The 19,329-nt window shown below is 41.2% G+C and overlaps 1 protein-coding gene across 1 annotated transcript in view; it reads left to right on the top strand.

Annotated features, from left to right (window-relative positions):
- slc12a3 (solute carrier family 12 member 3) overlaps positions 1–19,329 on the top strand; it is a 66,244-nt gene that overhangs the window by 6,870 nt on the left and 40,045 nt on the right. The window contains 6 exon segments of the mRNA XM_087995590.1: positions 2,150–2,245; positions 5,135–5,274; positions 12,331–12,441; positions 14,586–14,684; positions 15,639–15,779; positions 17,174–17,258. Of these exon segments, the coding sequence (XP_087851716.1) occupies positions 2,150–2,245; positions 5,135–5,274; positions 12,331–12,441; positions 14,586–14,684; positions 15,639–15,779; positions 17,174–17,258 (672 nt within the window).

Raw genomic sequence — 19,329 nt, 5'->3', positions numbered from 1 at the left:
GTGGCTTACAATAATAAAAATGGGTCTTTGATATTTGTGTGCACTACTTTGTGTGGCTTGCTCTGTGTAGCTACACCTGTGTGTACTATACTCCAAGTGAAAGACGTGCTGGGAACACAATAATGGTGCAAGAGGACATCTTTATTGAGATAAGGGACAATTAAGAGATGCAGCATCATAGTCGGTTGATAATGAAGATGAATCAATGAGCAGCTCTTGCCAGGCCGAAAAGACAGCTGAAGAACGACTTGAGAAAAGAAATGGGAAGTGAAGTGACATTTGTTTCACTGTCGGAGGATCACAGCTTTAGAGTAATTGTTGTGTGAGGCTGCTGCTATGAGGGATATCCTCTATGCCATTCCCTGGTACTTTTCTCCTGGGTTGATTTTTGCAGCATTTTTGTAGGAACTGGCACCCAGTTTCAGGCCAGAGCTAGTGGGCGGCACGGTGGCCCAGTGGTTAGCACTGCTGCTTCACAGCACCAGAAACCCGGGTTCAATTCCCGCCTCAGGCAACTGACTGTGTGGAGTTTGCACATTCTCCCCGTGTCTGCGTGGGTTTCCTCCGGGTTCTCCGGTTTCCTCCCACAATCCAAAGATGTGCAGGCCAGGTGAATTGGCCATACTAAATTGCCCGTAGTGTTAGGTAAGGGGTAAATGTAGGGGTAGGGGTATGGGTGGGTTGCGCTTCGGCGGGTCGGTATGGACTTGTTGGGCCGAAGGGTCTGTTTTCCACACTGTAATCTAATCTAATCTACTCATTATTAGCTGCATGGCAATTGCATCTGGTCCTCTGATGACCTGAATATGTGGAGACTGTCGCTGATTGAGACAAGGTTTATAAAGACCTGTTTATGTTATTGTGGAACTTGGATGTGGTTAATCAGGGGGTTCATTGTTGGACACTCTGCCACAGTGGCAGTTTGGCAGGTGAGAAAGAGTAGCCCAAGTCTAACAAACTCTTATTTTCTTGCTTGGAGCACCATCAGCCTAAGAATTCCACTTCCTTCCAAAATCCCACCATTACCCACTCAGAGCAACCAGAGATGCACAGCAATGCATCTTGCTTGAAGTGTTCACATCACAAGAGCAAGATTTTGAAAATAAAGTGGGAGAGCTTATGCTCGAAATGTCAATTCTCCTGCTCCTCGGATGCTGCCTGACCGGCTATGTGTTTCCAGCACCACTCTCTTTGACTCAAAAATAAAGGCAGAGCAAAAATTGGGAGAGACGGTCGCAACTATTTCCGAGGCGATTAGTGTCTTTACATCTTCGACAATAGGGTTAACACAAATTCTTTTGTCAAAAGCCATCTCTGGCCATTACTTACACCCTGCTGCTACCATGCTGTGTCCAAGACCAGAAAGAACTGATCACCCAACCAGCAGCTTCTATTTTAGTTATTTCATCTGTTGCTGGAGCCTGTCTTTGATTTACTTTCACTCTTTTAAAGAACAATCAATGCTTCAAGTTAGTCAATGGAATTACGTGTAAAAGGCCTTGCAGTGCCACATTTTATGATGCCAATTTCCTTGTATGTTACTGCAGCTTTTCTGAAATTAATACCAGCTATTCAGTTCAAATGAATAGTTTCATCTTGCATTAGATAGAAAAGATTTTATTCATTCATGTTCTTTCAAGGTATAAAAATCATGTGGTGTCTTCACAGATTGTGTTTCAAAAGAACAATGAAAATGTCTATATTCCCATTATAGTGATAGAAATCCATGGACGTGTGTATTTCTGATAAGGTGAGAATGTTAAATAGGATATACAGCACAGATACAGGCTATTCTGCCCACTGACTCTGTTCTGGTGTATGTGCTCCTGTTAAAATTCAAACCTACCCTTGACATGCTAAACAGATTCTTCTGTAGCAGTGATTCCAGAAGAAGTAAATAACTTGCACAACGGTCTTTTTAATGAAGTACAGAATAAAAATAAATTACTGTATCTAAGTGGCAGAGTGCAGAGTGATCTCTGTATCCAAACAATTAACAGTAGTTCCTCAGTCATATAATTGGGCAATCCGTCAAAGCAACTGTGGGCCTAATGGACTTAATTGAGATTCTTTGTCGCAAGCACTTAAGTATGATATACAGTGGTGATGAAAACACAAATAATTTTGGTTTTGTTCCCTTCCATTGCAGCTTTAACATGGTTAATCATCATTATGTCCATAATTGTAACCAGCATTACAGGTCTGTCCATATCAGCAATATCTACAAATGGCAAAGTCAAATCAGGTATTCTTTAGTTCTTGCTTCTTCACAATACTTCATACTGTTTCATCTGCCAGCTTTATATTTCCATGCCTGCTATTCAGAATTTGTAGTGAATCAAAACCAGCAAGGATTCGTGGGTTTAATAATATTTCCTGCAGGATTGGATATGATAGTAGAGTTTTGATTCAGCAGAAGGTAGGTAATGAATGATGATATCAATTGTCAGCCATGTCTCCATTGGGACACTCTTGCCTTTGGGTCTCAGGTGGGATTGATGTCCCACTTTAGGACTTGAGAACTAAAAGCTTGACATGGCACGAGTGATGGAGGTGCTTTTTTGGATAATAAATTAAACAAAGGCCACATCTACTTGCCAAGGTGGATGTAAAAGATTTAACAACACTATTTTGAAGCAAAACAAAGTAGTTATCCTCAGTTCCTGGCTAATGTTTACCCTTCAATCAACATCCCAAAATCAGATAAACTGCCTATTAGCATATTGCCATTTACGGAAGTCTGTGCACAACTTGGCTATTGCATTTCCCACTTTATAGCAGTTCCAATACTTCAAAAGCTCTTCATTGGCTGTGAATTATTTGAGGCATCTGTTGCTTGTGAAAGGTGCCACATAAATGAGGGTTTTTTTTTTCCCCAGTTGATCTGTTATTGGTGCAAAAAGGGTTGATGTTACAGAGATGAGGTAGTGGGGGAACATTTAAAGTTAGAATAAGTTAAGAATTGAATAGAGTACTGAGATTGCTGAAAACAGTGGCTTGGAAGTGGGGTGGATTGGCTGAAGTACAAAGCTTGAGAGAGAGGTTAATGCTAGTGATTTTTTGTCTTCTCACTGTTTAACTAGAAAGGAAATTGCAGTCCATTCAAGATTCCGCTTTGGACAAGCCCCAGCCTAACACTATAGCAGTTAGAAAGATGGAGTTGGATGTCATCAGTGTATAGATAGGAACAGACTCCACATCTGTCTGTCTTGAAGCTGAGGCTGAAGGGTGAAGGAAAGACTTTCACAATTCGGCGAAATGGCTCAAGGGCTGGAAACTAAACTACAGCAGGAGGTGATCTGATCATTAGTTAAGATTGGAACGAAGCAAAGACAGTGAAACAAGCTGAGTGTGGTAGAGGAAAAAAATCAGAGCAGGAGTGGGCCATTCAGCCCTTTTTAACTTGTCCCACTATTTGCTCACGTCATTGCCGACCTTAACATTTGTTCCTGCAATCTTGCTCGCCTTTGTCAAACAATGGTGCATTGAATGTAGTTTTGAGATTTTTCAACTGAGCCCCAGAGCCTCACAACAGGAAACGTTTGCCGATATCATTTCAGAGTGGCCTGACTCTAATCTTATGTTTATTGCCAGTATTTCCAAGCTCTTCAGCCAGAAAAAATAATTTCTTAGTAGCTACTTTAATGAAAAAATTCAACACCGTGAAACGCCTAAATTAGGTCACACTTTAATTGTCAACGTTCAGGGGATGCAAGCAGTGTGACCAATCCTCATAATTTCACACATTTTTAATCCAGTTTGTCCAGGATGGTATAGCTGAGCATGTCAAAGGCTAGAGACCCCTTGAGAAGAATGAGATGGGATAAGATCTCCATAGTAAAATTATTGATGGGGTTGGGCCCTTTTTGTGCCGTGGTTGGATAGAAACTTGATTGGAAGGATTAAAGATGGAGTTGCAGGGCAAATGGGCTCAGATTTGGAAAGCAGCAACAGATTCAAGGAAGTTAGAGTTGAAATAGAGACATTGGTCATGATTGCTTGACTGTTTGCAAGTGTAAAGGGATTGAGGGTGATTTCGCTGAGGGATGGAAACAGTAATGATCGTTACGAAAGGCAATTAGGCAGTATCTTGAGAGTGAACTATTGCATATCTGCTAACAAGGTAGGGGATGGCAACAGCAGAAGAGATCTGGGTGGTCAGCAGTTTGACCATGGAGTGAAAGTAGCCGAAGGTAGGTCTCCTTAATGAAAAGAGCTCGTGTGAGAGTGGGGAGTGAGTCAAGAAGGCCATGTGTTCAGAGTTGTGGGGAAGCTTTGGGAGGTGGGAGGGGGAGGTTTTGCTGTTGAGAGTTAAGTCGGGTTTCACAGAAATATTCAAGTAGCGTATAATGTCTGGGACAGGCAATGGTCTAGCAGTATTATCACTGGACTGTTGATCCAGGTTCGAACCCTGCCACAGCAGATGGTGGATTTTGAATTCAATAAAAATCTGGAATTAAGAATCTGAATCCATTGCAAATTGTCAGAAAAATCTATCTGGGTCACTAATGTCCTTTAGGGAAGGAAACTGCCATCCTCACTTGGTCCAAAGATGTTCAGGTTAGGTGGATTGCCTATACTAAATTGCCCCATAGTGTGCAGGATAAGTGTAGTAAATATGGGCTTACATGGATAGGGTTGGTGCAGACTCAATGGGCTGAATGGCCTCTATCTGGGCTGTAGGGATTCTATGGTCTGTGCTACATTTGACTCCATACCCATAGTGATGTCATTAATTCTTATCTGCCCTGTGGCCAATTAGGAATGGGCAATAAATGCTGGCATAGCCAGCTGCACCCTCAACCTGTGAATGATTTCATTTTTTTAAAAAAGAGAAAAATATAGGTCAGGAACATCACCAGGTTTTTCTTGTTCCTGTTGCATTTGGCAGGATCCCTCTGTTCTTGAACAGTAGCATAAGAAGGGAAGGCATAGTAGGCAGAGAACAGAAATGAAGCAGATTACTGGTTCAGTTTAAATTAAGTACAAGATTCTGCTGAATAAGTGCAAACTGAAAACATGGGGGTCTTCTGCCATTTCCCAAAGACTAAATCCGTAAGTATATTTTTAGAAGCCGTTCCCTTATGTTCTTCTGTGTTTACAGTAAACTGGCCTTCCTTTCTGTGTTGTTCAGGTGGTACATATTTTCTTATCTCGAGGAGCCTTGGCCCAGAACTTGGAGGCTCCATTGGTCTCATCTTTGCTTTTGCAAACGCGATGGCAGTTTCCATGCACGTTGTTGGCTTCTCTGAGACTGTGAAAGATCTCCTTGTTGTAAGTTGGATTCATTTCAATCCTTTGTCACAGTACTTTTGTGTTTTGAAAGAACTACATGTACCAATCGTTGCCTTGCTCAGGTCCATTCTTTGGAATACGTGAGCACGGCTGTGATACCAAATGAACACGAGGATGGAATTCAGCACTCATGGTCTCGCTGACCTTGCCTGTAAGGTAACAAACCCACATTTTCCACCATAGACCGTTCCTTAGTGAAGACCAGGTATTCCCCCAAAGCCGAGGAGAGGGGAGATATTATTAGACCAATTGCTTTAATTGCTTTCCTGAAGAAGGGCTCATGCCCGAAACGTCGATTCTCCTGCTCCTTGGATGCTGCCTGACCTGCTGTGCTTTTCCAGCAACACATTTTCAGCAATTGCTTTAATAGTCATGCAGCGTGGAAACAGACACTGAAATAAAACTGAAGGTCTTTTTTGTTTAATTCAATTGTGTTACTGTTTTGGGAGCTGGATTAGCCCTGCTTCCAAACACAATTTCATTGCTTGCTTTTAAGCAACCAATAGAGGCAGAATAATGACGAGTTTCAGCTTTGTCAACATTTTATGCCGGGCTGGGTTCTGAGTGAAAACCCTCGAGAGGTCGGCAGGTCACAGGTGAGGGGCAGGTCAGGGTCTATCACAAATGCATTTACTTTGGGTCGTGCAGAATAAAGATTCCACACATTCTTTAATTCACATAGATAACCCAGAATTAAAGGACTGTTAGACATAGACATAACAAATCTTTGAGTGATGACATCCAGTCAGCTTGGGAGACCATGTACTGTCCCTGGTCTGTCACTTCCGAATTACTGTGTTCTGCCTGTAGAGGCTCACTTGCAATGACTTGAAGTGCATTGGCCTGAGGTTGACTGAGGAGCATTCCTCCCCTGAGTTGCCTGCCTTTTCTGTCTTCTACTTTCCTACCCAGTTCCTGATAGATGGCCTTAGAGATACCGAGCCACGGCAAGCACTTCCCACATGCCGATTCCAAACTCTGGAGTCCTGTGGAAGAGATGGTGGTGTTTCAGATGGAGGTGAGCAATGTTAGAATAGAAGATCCTTTTAACATCACCTGCAGTCAGGTCCAAAAGTACAGTGAAAGGTTCACAATGTTGTTCCATGTGGCACCACCTCAGGGACAAAGTAATAGGTGCAGATCTTAAATACAAAATATAGAAATAAAGGGAAAAAGAAAGGGGAAAATGTTACATTACCTATAGCTGTCCATTGTACAAGTTGGAAGAATGAGAATAAAGTTAAAAAGATGAGTGTTATAGCCTTTCCGTACAGTCTGCAGTGGATTGGCCCAAGGGGCTTCCATACGTGGTCTGCCTGGGCTTGCAAGCCATTGACCACCCGCTCCTGCCTCCCCCCCCCCCCCCCCCCCCGGACCTCTGCCCGCTGTCCTTCCCTATTCCTGCCCCTGGCCCAGTCTACCCCAGCAGAGAACACTAAGACTGAATAAAGGCACAAAAAAAAGAGAAGAAAACAGGAAATAAACAAAAGGAGCAGAGGAGTTCCATTTGGAGCATCCTGCTCCACAGCCATCTCCACTAGATAGACCTGTGTGTGACAGTGAGTTTGTTATCGAATCTATCTTTAGGAATGCAACACTTGTCCTTTTGCTCACGAGCCAGTCAAGGGAGTTACCACTGATTGTAGAAGGCAAACCTGTTGGGCATCGCTGCATCCTGATGTGCTTTAATATTCGGCACTTTGTCTTGCCACAGGATGCCCAGGAATGGCTTACTGAAGTTGTCCACACCTCCCTGCTGTAAAGGACATTGTTCAGGACACAAACCTAGTACACACTGGTCTTGTATCTTTAGTTAGTTTGCTACATCTCAACTTTACACGACAGTGTTGCTTCGGCAATCCTGGTGCCAATTTCAATTTCACAGGGCATGTAGCTGTTGATCCAACGTATGTAAGGCTGTTAGTGAGCTCCAGTGTGAGCTTGTCCGTGTTGTTAGAAGGTGGAATATCTACCTCCTGGTCCATAACATTGGTCTTTCTGATGCCAATTGTCAGCCCAAGCTTCTCTCTGTTCTGGGAGAACCGATCTACAAGCTGGCCCAGATTAGCTTCAATGATGGATGCCAGTGCAGTTACACTGTTTTGTCTTGACGCACAGTTGCATAGCTAGCTGTCAGCTCTGGTGTGCAGGTTAACAGCCTCCTCATAGAGCAACAGGAATGTAGAGAAATTGGCTGAAGAGAGTCGGTACCAGGACACGGCCCTACCTTGACCACACAGCTGATCTGGAAAGTCTCCAATGAAGCTTTATTGTAACTTGTGATACTCTGCGTATTAATATGGAATTGAAGTAAAGGTGTCCACAAGCCCACATTGGTAGCCTACTTACCGTACCAAAAGGTTGAAGTCTTTGTTGAGGTCTATGATGGTGACATTGTCCGCACAGTTCACACCACTTCCCCTCTAACTGCTGAAGTGAGATGATCATGTCGACTGTCAATCCACCAGGTTTAAAACTGCGCTGAGACTCGAGGTCAATACATCACTACTTTTCATCATTTATATAAATTATTTGGATGTGAGCATAAGAGATATTAGTAAATTTGCAGATGACACCAAAATTGGAGGTAGAGTGGACAGCAAAGAGGGTTACCTCCGAGTACAACGGGATCTTGATCAGATGGGCCAATGGGCTGAGGAGTGGCAGATGGAAGTTATAGTCATGGAGTCATAAAGACGTACAACATTGAAAGAGACCCTTCGGTCCAACCTGTCCATGCCGACCAGAAATACCAACCCAATCTAGTCCCAGCTGCAGCAGCCAGTCCATTTCTCTCCAAGGCCATCCTATTCAATATACCCATTCAGATGCCTTTTAAATGTTGCAATTGTTCTAGCCTCCAACACTTCCTCTGGCAGCTAATTGCACACACGCACCACCCTCTGCATCTTTCCCCTCTCACCCAAAACCTATGCCGTCTAGTTCTGGACTCCCCATCCCAAGGAAGATACTTTGTCTATTTCTCCTATCCATGTCCCTTATGATTTTATAAACCTCTATGAGGTCACCCCTCAGCCTCTGATGCTGCAGGGAAAACAGCCCCAGCCTATTCAACCTCTCCCTATAGTTCAAATCTTCCAGCCCTGGCAACATCCTTGTAAGTCTTTAACCCTTTCATGTTTCATAACATCTTTCCAATAGGAAGGAGACCAGAATTCCATGCAATATTCCAACAGTGGCCTAACCAATAACATGACCTCCCAACTACTGTACTCAATACTCTGACCAATATAGGAAAGCATGCTAAACGCTGCCTTCATTATCCTATCTACCTGCGACTCCACTTTCAAGAAGCTATGAGCCTGCACTCCAAGGTCTCTTTGTTCAGCAACACTCCCTAGGACCTTACCAGTAAGTGTATAAGTGCTGCTAAGATTTGCTTTCCCAAAATGCAGCACCTCACATTTATCTAAATTAAACTCCATCTGCCACTTCTCAGCCCATTGACTGATCAAGATCCCATTGCAATCTGAGGTAACCTTCTTTGCTGTCCACTACAACTCCAATTTTGGCATCATCTGCAAACTTACTAACTATACCTCTTATTCTCACATCCAGGTCATTTATATAAATGATGAAAAGTAGTGGACCCAGCACCAATCCTTGTGACACTCCACTGGTCACAGGTCCCAATCTGAAAAACAACCCTCCATCACCACCCTCTGTCTTCTACCTTTGAGACAGTTCTGTATCCAAATGGCCAGTTCTCCCTTTATTTCGTGAGATCTAACCTTGCTCACCAGTCTCCCATGGGGAATCTTGTCAAATGCCTTACTGAAGTCCATATAGATCACATCTACTGCTCTGCCCTCATCAATCCTCTTTGTTACTTCTTCAAAAAACTCAATCAAGTTTATGAGACATGATTTCCTACACACAAAGCCACATTGACTATCCCTAATTAGTCCTTGCCTTTTCAAATATGTGTATATCCTGCCCCTCGGGATTCCATCCAACAACTTGCCCACCACTGACATCAGGCTCACTAGTCTATAGTTCCCTGGCTTGTCCTTACTACGATTCTTAAATAGTAGCACCACGTTAGCTAACCCCCCAGTCTTTCAGCACCTCACCTGTGACTATCGATGATACAAATATCACAGTAAGAAGCCCAGCAATTACTTCTCTAGCTTCCCACTGAGTTCTATGGTACACCTGATCAGGTCCTGGGGATTTATCCACTTCTAAGCGTTTCAAGACATCCAGCACTTCATTCTTTGTAAAATGGACATTTTTCAAGATGTCACCATCTATTTCCTTACATTCGATATCTTCCATGTCCTTTTCCACAGTAAATACTGATGCGAAATACTCATTTCGTATCTTACCCCATCTCCCGTAGCTCCACACAAAGGCCGCCTTGCTGAACTTTGAGGGACCCTTTTCTCTCCCTAGTTACTCTTTTGTCCTTAATGTATTTGTAAAACCCTTTGGATTCTCCTTAACCTTATTTGCCAAAGCTATCTTGTGTCCCCTTTATGCCCTCCTGATTTCTCTCATAAGTGTACTCCTACTACCTTTATACTCTTCTAAGAATTCACTTGATCTATCATGTCTATACCTGACATGTGCTTCCTTCTTTTTCTTAACCAAACCCTCAATTTGTTTAGTTCATCCAGCATTCCCTATACCTATCAGCCTTCCCTTTCACCCTAACAGGATTATACTTGCTCTGGACTCTCGTCATCTCATTTCTGAAGGCTCCCCATTTTCCAGCCGTCCCTTTACCTGCGAATATCTGCCCCAATCCACATTTGAAAGTTCTTGCCTAATAAGAACTGTCAATTTTATCATCAAAAATGGCCTTTCTCCAATTTAGAACTTCACCTTTTAGATCTGGTTTATCCTTTTCCATCTCTATTTTAAAACTAATAAAATTATGGTTGCTGGCCCCAAATTGCTCCCCCACTGATTCCTCAGTCACCTACCCTGCTTTATTTCCCAAGAGTAGGTCAAGTTTGCACCGTCTCTACTAGTTACATCCACACATTGAATTAGAAAATTTTCTTGTACACACTTAACAAATTCCTCTCCATCCAAAACCCTTAACAATGTGGCAGTCAGAGTCTGTTTGGAAAGTTAAAATCCCCCACCATAACCACCCTATTATTCTTACAGTTTAATTCAGATAAATGCGAATAGCTGCATTTTGGGAAAGCAAATCTTAGCAGGGCTTATACACTTAATGGTAAGATCCTAGGGAGTGTTGCTGAACAAAGAGACCTTGGAATGCAGGTTCATAGCTCCTTGAAAGTGGAGTCACAGGTAGATAGGATAGTGAAGAAGGCGTTTGGTATGCTTTCCTATATTGGTCAGAGTATTGAGTACAGTAGTTGGGAGATCATTTTGCGATTGTACAGGACATTGGTTAGGCCACTGTGGGAATATTGTTTGCAATTCTGGTCTACTTCCTATCGGAAAGATGTTGTGATACTTGAAAGGGTTCAGAAAAGATTTACAAGGATGTTGCCAGGGTTGGAGGATTTGAGCAAAAGGGGGAGGCTAAACAGGCTGGGGCTGTTTTCCCTGGAGCGTCGGAGGCTGAGGGGTGACCTTATAGCAGTTTATAAAATCATGAGGGGCATGGATAGGATAAATAGACAAAGTCTTTTCCCCGGGATGGAGGAGTCCAGAATGAGAGGACATAGGTTGAGGGTGAGAGGGGAAAGATATAAAAGAGACTTAAGGGGCAACGTTTTCACGCAGAGGGTGGTACATCTATGGAATGAGCTGCCAGAGGAAGTGGTGGAGGCTGGTACAATTGCAACATTTAAGAGGCATCTGGATGAGCATATGAATAGGAAGGGTCTGGAGGGATATGGGCCGGGTGCTGGCAGGTGGGACTAGATTGGGTTGGGATATCTGGTCAGCATAGACAAGTTGGACCGAAGGGTCTGTTTCAGTGCCGTACATCTCTATGACTCTGATGCCAGGATCTGCATTCTGGTCAGAGCAACGAGAGTAAACCCCTTCCAACACCACCAATAAAGCAGTTCCTCACTTACTGACTACAGTCACCAAGGTCATGATTGTTATTGACCAAGTTGATTATTTTTGCATCTCGGATTTTGTGAGGCACAGATCCTCCCTACATATGGAGGCATAGGACATGCTGCATTAAATTAAATTCAATTAATGGCCCATCAGCAGCAAAAAATAGCAAATTACTGTGTACTCAGCAGCAAAATACGTTGTATGTAGAATTTCATTCTATTAGCTAAACGGATAAAAAAAACTAACAAATGAAATCAAATAAATTAGTTAATGTTGTGTTTTGATCTGTATTAAATCTAATTAACAAACTCTTGAAACGGCTGCCTGGTCTGTTTAATTTCACTTGATTATTGTTGACATATTTCAGTTTTAATTTGCTAAATTAATTTCAGAATGCTGACTATTTTTAAAATTCACCATTCTCTGGTGCTTGCATTCACTCAGAAATCCTACAAAATGATCTCTGCTTCAGACAAACCCCAATGATTATTTTAATGACCAGGTTTCTGAATTTGTCAGCAACACCTTTTGCATAACAACAGTTTTCAGGGTGACCTGACACATGTTGTCTATAATTCTGATGTGTGATGTTTAAATGGCCCATTTCTGCATTATTTGCTAATAGAATCCTAAGTTGGAATCTTGGACACCAGGTAACTTTGTCAGTACAACATTATTTATGAATGTGTCTCTGATTTGTAGATGGTCAGTGTAATTATGTCGAAGGAAGAAACCAATCTGAATTTGTTGAATTGAGTTACTCAAGATCAATTATTGAGTTTAACTTGTTGCAAAAAATAATATTTTACAGCAATGTGTTGTTCTGAGATATATCCGCTATTAGGTATTGTTCTTAGCATCCCAAGAATAGTTTTCATAATCAAGTTGCATACACTGAGTGTCTGTGTAATGATTGAAACTGTCATTCCAAAAGGCAGAATGTCTATTTTCAGTTTTGGTGCTATTCAGTTGTGACACTGCAAAGCTCCTATGAATCTAAGCACTTTAACCTTTCAACAGGAGTACAATGCAACAATTGTGGACCCCAAAAATGATATACGGATTATTGGAGTCATAACAGTGACAGTGCTACTTGGGATTTCACTGGCTGGAATGGAATGGGAAGCAAAGGTAAAGCCATGGAAATTGTAACATTACCAAAGTTTTGAGTCTTTGTAATCAGTCAGTTCAGAAAAGTTTAGGTATTGATTTTACTTTTATTTTGTAAATACTGTATCAATGAGTCCCTGTTTATATTTGCTTGTATATGTACTTTATCCATATTTAGGTCACCCACGCACCATATTGTACTCTCATATTTCAGGAGATTAGCAAATGTTCTCACTATCCTTGCTGCTTCTGAGCTGACTGCAGTAAGGTAGATTTAAGGTCCCTGTTGTGACTACTTGAACTTAATTACTTTTTTATCCTCTCTGCACACAGTAAAGAACCCAAGCAATGAGTGACTCTTTCAGCAGCAGAATTCAGTGATCTCACTTGTGTAGCAAACCCATGTCCGACAACTGCACAGTATGGTCATTGGAGCTAGCAACACGTACGCTGTACTGATGTTCTTTTAAGTTCTGGTTGCTATCAAGTATTGCACATGTGACAGTCCCAAAAGCTTAGAGACTAAAGTTATTGCCAATTTGCTGTTTGTAACATGTGGAGTATTCTTTTGAATATTCGGGTTAACAGCATTAGTTTACTGGTATGGGTGACTCATTAGGAATATGATCAAAAGATCCATACAAAGAATTAAAGATTTGTCTTCCCTTCCAGCAGTATGTATCCTACCCTTTGTAAGCTCAACTAGACTTCAGATCAGAGCCTTTGCTGAAATTTTGGGTAGGATGGAGATGGGTTGGAATAAGACAAAGGCTAAACTCCAAGTAGGATGCAGCATATTGCTCCTGATGCGACATCATTTGCATTTATATAGTGGCTTTTACTGGCTGACACAAGCTCAGTAGATTTGGAGGTAGTGTTGGTCAAAAGTACAGGCTTTAGAAAGATTTCTCTTGGTGCTGAGGAACAAAGTGTGAGGACTTCGAGAATTCCACAGAGTGGATCCAAGATGTCAGAATGCTTGACTCTCTCAATAGCTGTAGGACTTTTTTTGTGGTAGTACATTACACTGTTATTCTTTAATGCCTATTATCAGATGTTATGTTTTTCTTCTGCTATTTAATAAGACTTAGTAGAATAAAATTAAAACGTTTTTGTAACTGTTGATATGAAGTGAAGGTCGAGCCCCTCTTAATTAAACCAAACACCTAGAAAAGCTCACCGCTCCTCATAATCTGTTAAAATGAGTGGCAGAGAACTCTTAAATTCCACTAGTTAAAGGAAAAATAAACAATTCATTTACTTAACTTTAATACTGAACGTGAAACAACAACTATTCACAAATCCAAGCTCCCCTTTTCTTAACTACTTACTATCTGACCCCAACTCTATTTAAAAAGAAAAGCTGTTTTAATAACATATTTATTAAACATTGTATTAACTTAATCTCAAGACCACACGGTCTCTGTCTTCTCTTCTGGCTGATGATCTCCCTGGGTCATCTTTCTTTCTTTATACTGCGAGTATGTTTCACATGAAAAGAGACCTTTGATAGAGAGTGTTTTCTAATTTCTTTTGAGAGCGAGATGTTAGCTGGTCAGTTAGCTGTCCGGCTCTACAGCAGTTGCTTGGCTGATCAATGGCAGTTACTCTCTCACCCATTTTCAAAATGCCTACATGTTTTATACCTCCCATGACACATTAAAATGCATATGATTTGATTGGTTTCTGGATGTCAAAACAATAAATTCAAACTCTATTTAGTATCCTGGGCATAATTTAAACCGATTGGTTAAACTCAAATTATTGTCAAAACAGCAACCAGAACTTAGGAATACATTTAACAGCCATTTCCTACATGTATCTATTTTGGAACAGCTCGTCTCTCAGCCTTTCCATTCGAAAAGCTGAGCCTGCATTTTAAGTTTACTTCAAAATTCAGAAAATGCTTTCTATTTTAAAGTGAGAATGCATACTTTCAACTTCATTACACTGTACATGTTATTTTCAGGGTTGCTTGGTGGAACTCTGCGCTTTAGCAGTGTTTTTCACCAAGTGAGTGAAATGAAGCAATAATTTAGCATTATTTGCATCCTCCAGTTCATTGATCCACCATCTTTGGTATTAGCTGTACTGGTGGGGCAAGGCTACAATTTTCCCGTTATTTTCTGTGATGAAGAATGCCCCTTCTTTTTCCTTTCTGATAGGCACAGGTTGGCTTCTTCTTTGTGATCATGATTTCCTTTGCAAACTACATTGTGGGGACGTTTATCCCAGGATCGCAAGAAAAACAGGCCAAAGGCTTTTCAGCTATAGAGGTGTGTATTTAGGTTTCTAACTTGTGGAGGTTTCTTATTTTCAAGCTACATTTTCTTGCGTCCCTTTTTAATTATTGCATTTGAATGAACAACAATGTTTTGAGGAGTTTTATAGCACAGTTGTGGCAAAATGTATGTTGGGGCACAGACTGCTAATATTCTGCAGATTGTGTGCGCAATGTGGGGAGCTTCAGCCTGTCCCCATGCCCTGGGTTAGGGAATGGGGAAATCAGATGTTTCCTGCTCCTGACTTCAGTGACCTTTGCTGAAAAATAGGTGCAAGTGGCTGTTGACTGAGGATAGAGTTGAGTTCGATTCCTCGTGGATGAATACTCTGTCACTGATCACTGTCTGAGCTCACAAATGAGGAATAGGCATTTCGGCAAAGTAGCCAGATTTCATGGAGCACTACTTCATTGTGAATCACTGCCTTTGGCAGGAGAGTAGGATGGCAGGAGGTTAACTTTTTATACCATCTCTGACATCCTCATTTGATATTTCTCACCTTGGAGCCCTTTGAATTTGTTTTGAATCATGTATGATAATAAGCATGTTCTCTCTGTTCATTCTGTCCCGCAGTAGAGAAAACAAGCAACACTTTGATGGAAGGCTTGTGCCCGAAAAGTCGACTCTCTGAACCTCAGATGCTGTTGTGCTTTTCCAGCGCCACACTTTTTGACTTTGCAGAATAAAGCAGTGTTGACAAATGTAAAACGCAATGTTGCTTGGTGCAAGTGTTTTGTATTAGGATGTATTCACTGAACAACCTGCTGTGAATTGCTACCACATTGATAACTTCAAGCGATTTTGACTGGGTTTGCTTAGGTTGTTTTACAATTGATTGCAGCACTCAGAACATGATGATTTGTAGTTGTACTGATGCATGGTGATTGGTTGGATTCAGACAGTGGTGTCCACCTCTGCTGTTCACTCTCGTGCTGATTTTGCTTTTCAGCTGATATATTTGCCCAGAACATTTTGCCTTGCTGGTGAAGTGACTCGTCCTTCTTTGGCATGTTTTCCATTTTCTTTCCCTCTGCAACTGGCATCCTGGCAGGTGCAAACATCTCTGGCGACCTGAAGGTAATTCAAAATGCTGTGAATGAAAACATAAAATTGTAAGATTTTTTTTGTCAACATCTCTTTGTGGCAAGGTCTGTGCAGCTGTAAAACAGGAAGTACTTCTTTATAGAGTCATGGAGATGTATAGCACAGAAACAAACTTTTGTCAAAGCTATCCATGCTGACCACATATCCTAAATTAATCTAGTCCTATTTGTCAACATTTGGCCCATATCCTTCTCAACTGTTCCTATTCATATACGCATCCAGATGCCTTTTAACTGTTGTAATTGTAATAGCCTCTGGCTCTTCCTCTGGCAGTTCATTCCATATATGTAGCACCTTCTGCCCCTAAGTTCCCTTTTACGTTTTTCCCCTCTCAACTTAAACCTATGCTCTCTAGTTTTGGACTCTCCAATTCTAGGAGTAAGATCTTGGCTATTTATCCTATCAATGCCCCTCACTTGCAGCAATATCTTTGCAAATTTCCCAGCTCCAGAAAAATATATCAACAAAGTAAAAAGGTATATTTCAGGCTTTTACAACTTAAAAAGAGCAGTAATAAATTTAATGATCAAATGTATCTAAGTATTATGAAGGAAGATAACTGCTTTCTAATGGTATTCCTTCTTGTTACTGGTTTTATGCTTTCAATTTTTGGTTTTAGACTAATTGTGGACTAGATATTTGTGTGACATCTTTCCCTCTCATGGTAATATGACTGACGTGTGTCATATAATTGAGTGTGTAATTTCCAAAAATTACTGAGGAGGAGAGTTTGAGAAAGCTGTAGTCAATTTGCTTCCAAGTTTGTTTCTTTCACTTGATCAGGTGATGAATGCAAATGTAGAAAATGAAACTGATGTACCATTCTATACGGGAATTAAAAATTCATCAATCTTTTGAATTTCAGATAATAATAATTGGACAACTGTAAAATGGTTATCTCGCTTAAACTGATTAAAATTGGGGGTGTTAAATATGCTGTCACGAAATGGATTACGTTTATTGGGAGAAAATGGCACTCGAGGGGCTGAATACTTTGGAAAGTAATAGTTGGGTCTGCTAAAAGAGACAAGGTTATCGAAAGTAAGGGATAAACAATTTTTGGTTGGATTTTCAGGCCATTTAAGTTCCCTGATCTGACCTGGGCACCTCGAATCCAAATCCAAACTTATTCTGTTTTTATTGAAGGGGCATTTCCCATGTGTCTTTGTTCTGAAATTTGGCCTGGAGTAAACTATCTCAATTAACCGAATAATCAATTATCCGAACAAAATAGTGCCCGTCCATCTCATTCAGATGATCGAGGTTCCCCTGACTTGCCTTCTGTTAACTCATTACCATTTTCTGTCTGCAGTTAGTAACCTCCTTATGTACTGAATGGCCTCATTTGCATTGCACTATACTTCTACGACCCTGCTGTAGCCATTCCAAAGGGAACTCTGTCAGCCATTTTTTGGACAGCCTTTTCCTACCTTGTAATTTCTGCTACCATTGGTAAGTTGTAGAATGATTATTATTTGTCATCATTATATAACTATGATTTCTTCTTTACTTTTGAAAGTTTATCTAAAACTTGTAGATTCATTGTTTCTTATTACAAATGACCAGGTTCCAGTTTGCTGTGTTGTTTACATCTTTAAATTCAAATTGTTCATTGTTTTTGCATAACAAAAAATATTGAATTATTGGTCATTGCCTTTTATCAAGTGCTTATCCAGAATCACAAGTCATTAATATGAGAACACCATTGCATTTATTTAGATCTCTGGGAATTCTTACTACAAACAGTGCAAAAGGAGCTTTTACATTTGCATGACTGTGCAGGCAGGGCCTCTGCTTCGCTTTTTTTGTCGCCCAAAAGTTGTGATGTTGCAGGTATTGTATTATTGCACTGAAGACACAACCTCCAGTCTCTGGAGCAAGGCTTGAACCCATGACTTAAGTGGTAAAGGTGCTATCAACTAAACTGAGGTAGCACACATGTAGAAATGATTGCCTGATGCAAGCGTAGGAACATTTAAGATGGTTAAGTCATATTCTTTTATCTAATGATTTGGCAGTTGTTAGCCTATTGAAATAGATGGGCAAACGCATTCAAAGAACATAACACAGTAGTGCAGATCCTTCGGTCCTCAATGTTGCGCTGACCTGTGGAACTAATCAGAAGCCCATCTATCCTACACTATTACATTTTCATCCCTATGTTTATCCAATGGCTGTTTAAATGCCCTTAAAATTGGTGAGTTTACTACTTTTGCAGGTAGTGTGTTCTATGCCCCTACTACTCTGAGTAAAGAAACTACCTCTGACATCTGTCCTATATCTATCACTCTTCAATTTAAAGGTATCTCCCTCATGTTAGCCATCACCATCCGAGGAACAAGGCTCTCACTGTCCACTTTATCTAACCCTCTGATTATCTTAAATGTCTCAAGTCACCTCTCAACCTTCTTCTCTCGAATGAAAACATCCTCAAGTCCCTCAGCCTTTTCTCATAAGACCTTCCCTCCATACCAGGCAATATCCTAGTAAGTCTCCTCTGAACCCTTTCCAACGCTTGCACATCCTTCCTATAATGTGGTGACCAGAACAGTACGCAGTATTCCAAGTGCGGCTGCATTAGTGTTTTGTACAGCTGCAGCATGACCTTGTGGCTCCAAAACTCAATCCCTCTACCAATAAAAACTAGCACATCATATGCCTCTTGACAACCCTATTAACCTGGGTGGCAACTTTCAGGGATCAATGTACATGGACACTGAGACGTCTCCACTCATCTGCATTACCAATAATCTTCACATTAGCCCAGTACTCTTTATTCCTGTTGCTCCTTCCAAAGTGAATCACCTCTCAGTTTTCCGCATTAAACTCCATTTTCCTCCTCTTATCTATGTCCCTCTGTAACCTGCAACATTGTTCAGCACTCTCCACAACCCCACCAACCTTAATGTCATCTGCAAGTTTACTAACCTATCCTTCTACACCCTTATCTAGGTTATTTATGAAAATGACAAACAGCAGAGGCCCCAAAACAGATCCTTGCTGTACACCACGAACAACTGAACTCCAGGATGAACATTTCCCATCAACCACCACCCTCTGTCTTCCTTCAGCTAGCCAATTTCTGATCCAGACAGCTAAATCACCCTCAATCCCATGCCTCTGTATTTTGTTCAATAGCCTACTATGGGAAACCTTATCAACTGCCTTACTAAAATCCATATACACCATATCAACGTCATCCACCTGTTTGGTCATCTTAAAGAACTCAATAAGTTTAGTGAAGCATGACCTACCCTTCACAAAACCATGTTGACTAGCCCTAATCAAATTATTCCTCTCTAGATGATTATAAATCCTATCTCTGATAACCTTTTCCAACACTTTTTGCCCACTGCTGAACTAAGGCTCACTGGTCTCTAATTACCAGGGTTGTCTCTACTCCCCTTCTTGAACAAGGGGGCACATTTGCTATCCAGTAGTCTTCTGGCACAATTCTTGCAGAAAATGACGACATAAGGATCAAACCAAAGGCTCTGCAATCTCCTCCTTGGCTTCTCGGAGA

The sequence above is a fragment of the Chiloscyllium plagiosum genome, unplaced genomic scaffold (genome assembly GCF_037043375.1).
Source record: "Chiloscyllium plagiosum isolate Xiang-an unplaced genomic scaffold, Cpla_swu_hap1 HiC_scaffold_17, whole genome shotgun sequence".
NCBI lineage: Eukaryota > Metazoa > Chordata > Chondrichthyes > Orectolobiformes > Hemiscylliidae > Chiloscyllium > Chiloscyllium plagiosum.
This window is presented reverse-complemented; position numbering and strand designations above follow the sequence as displayed.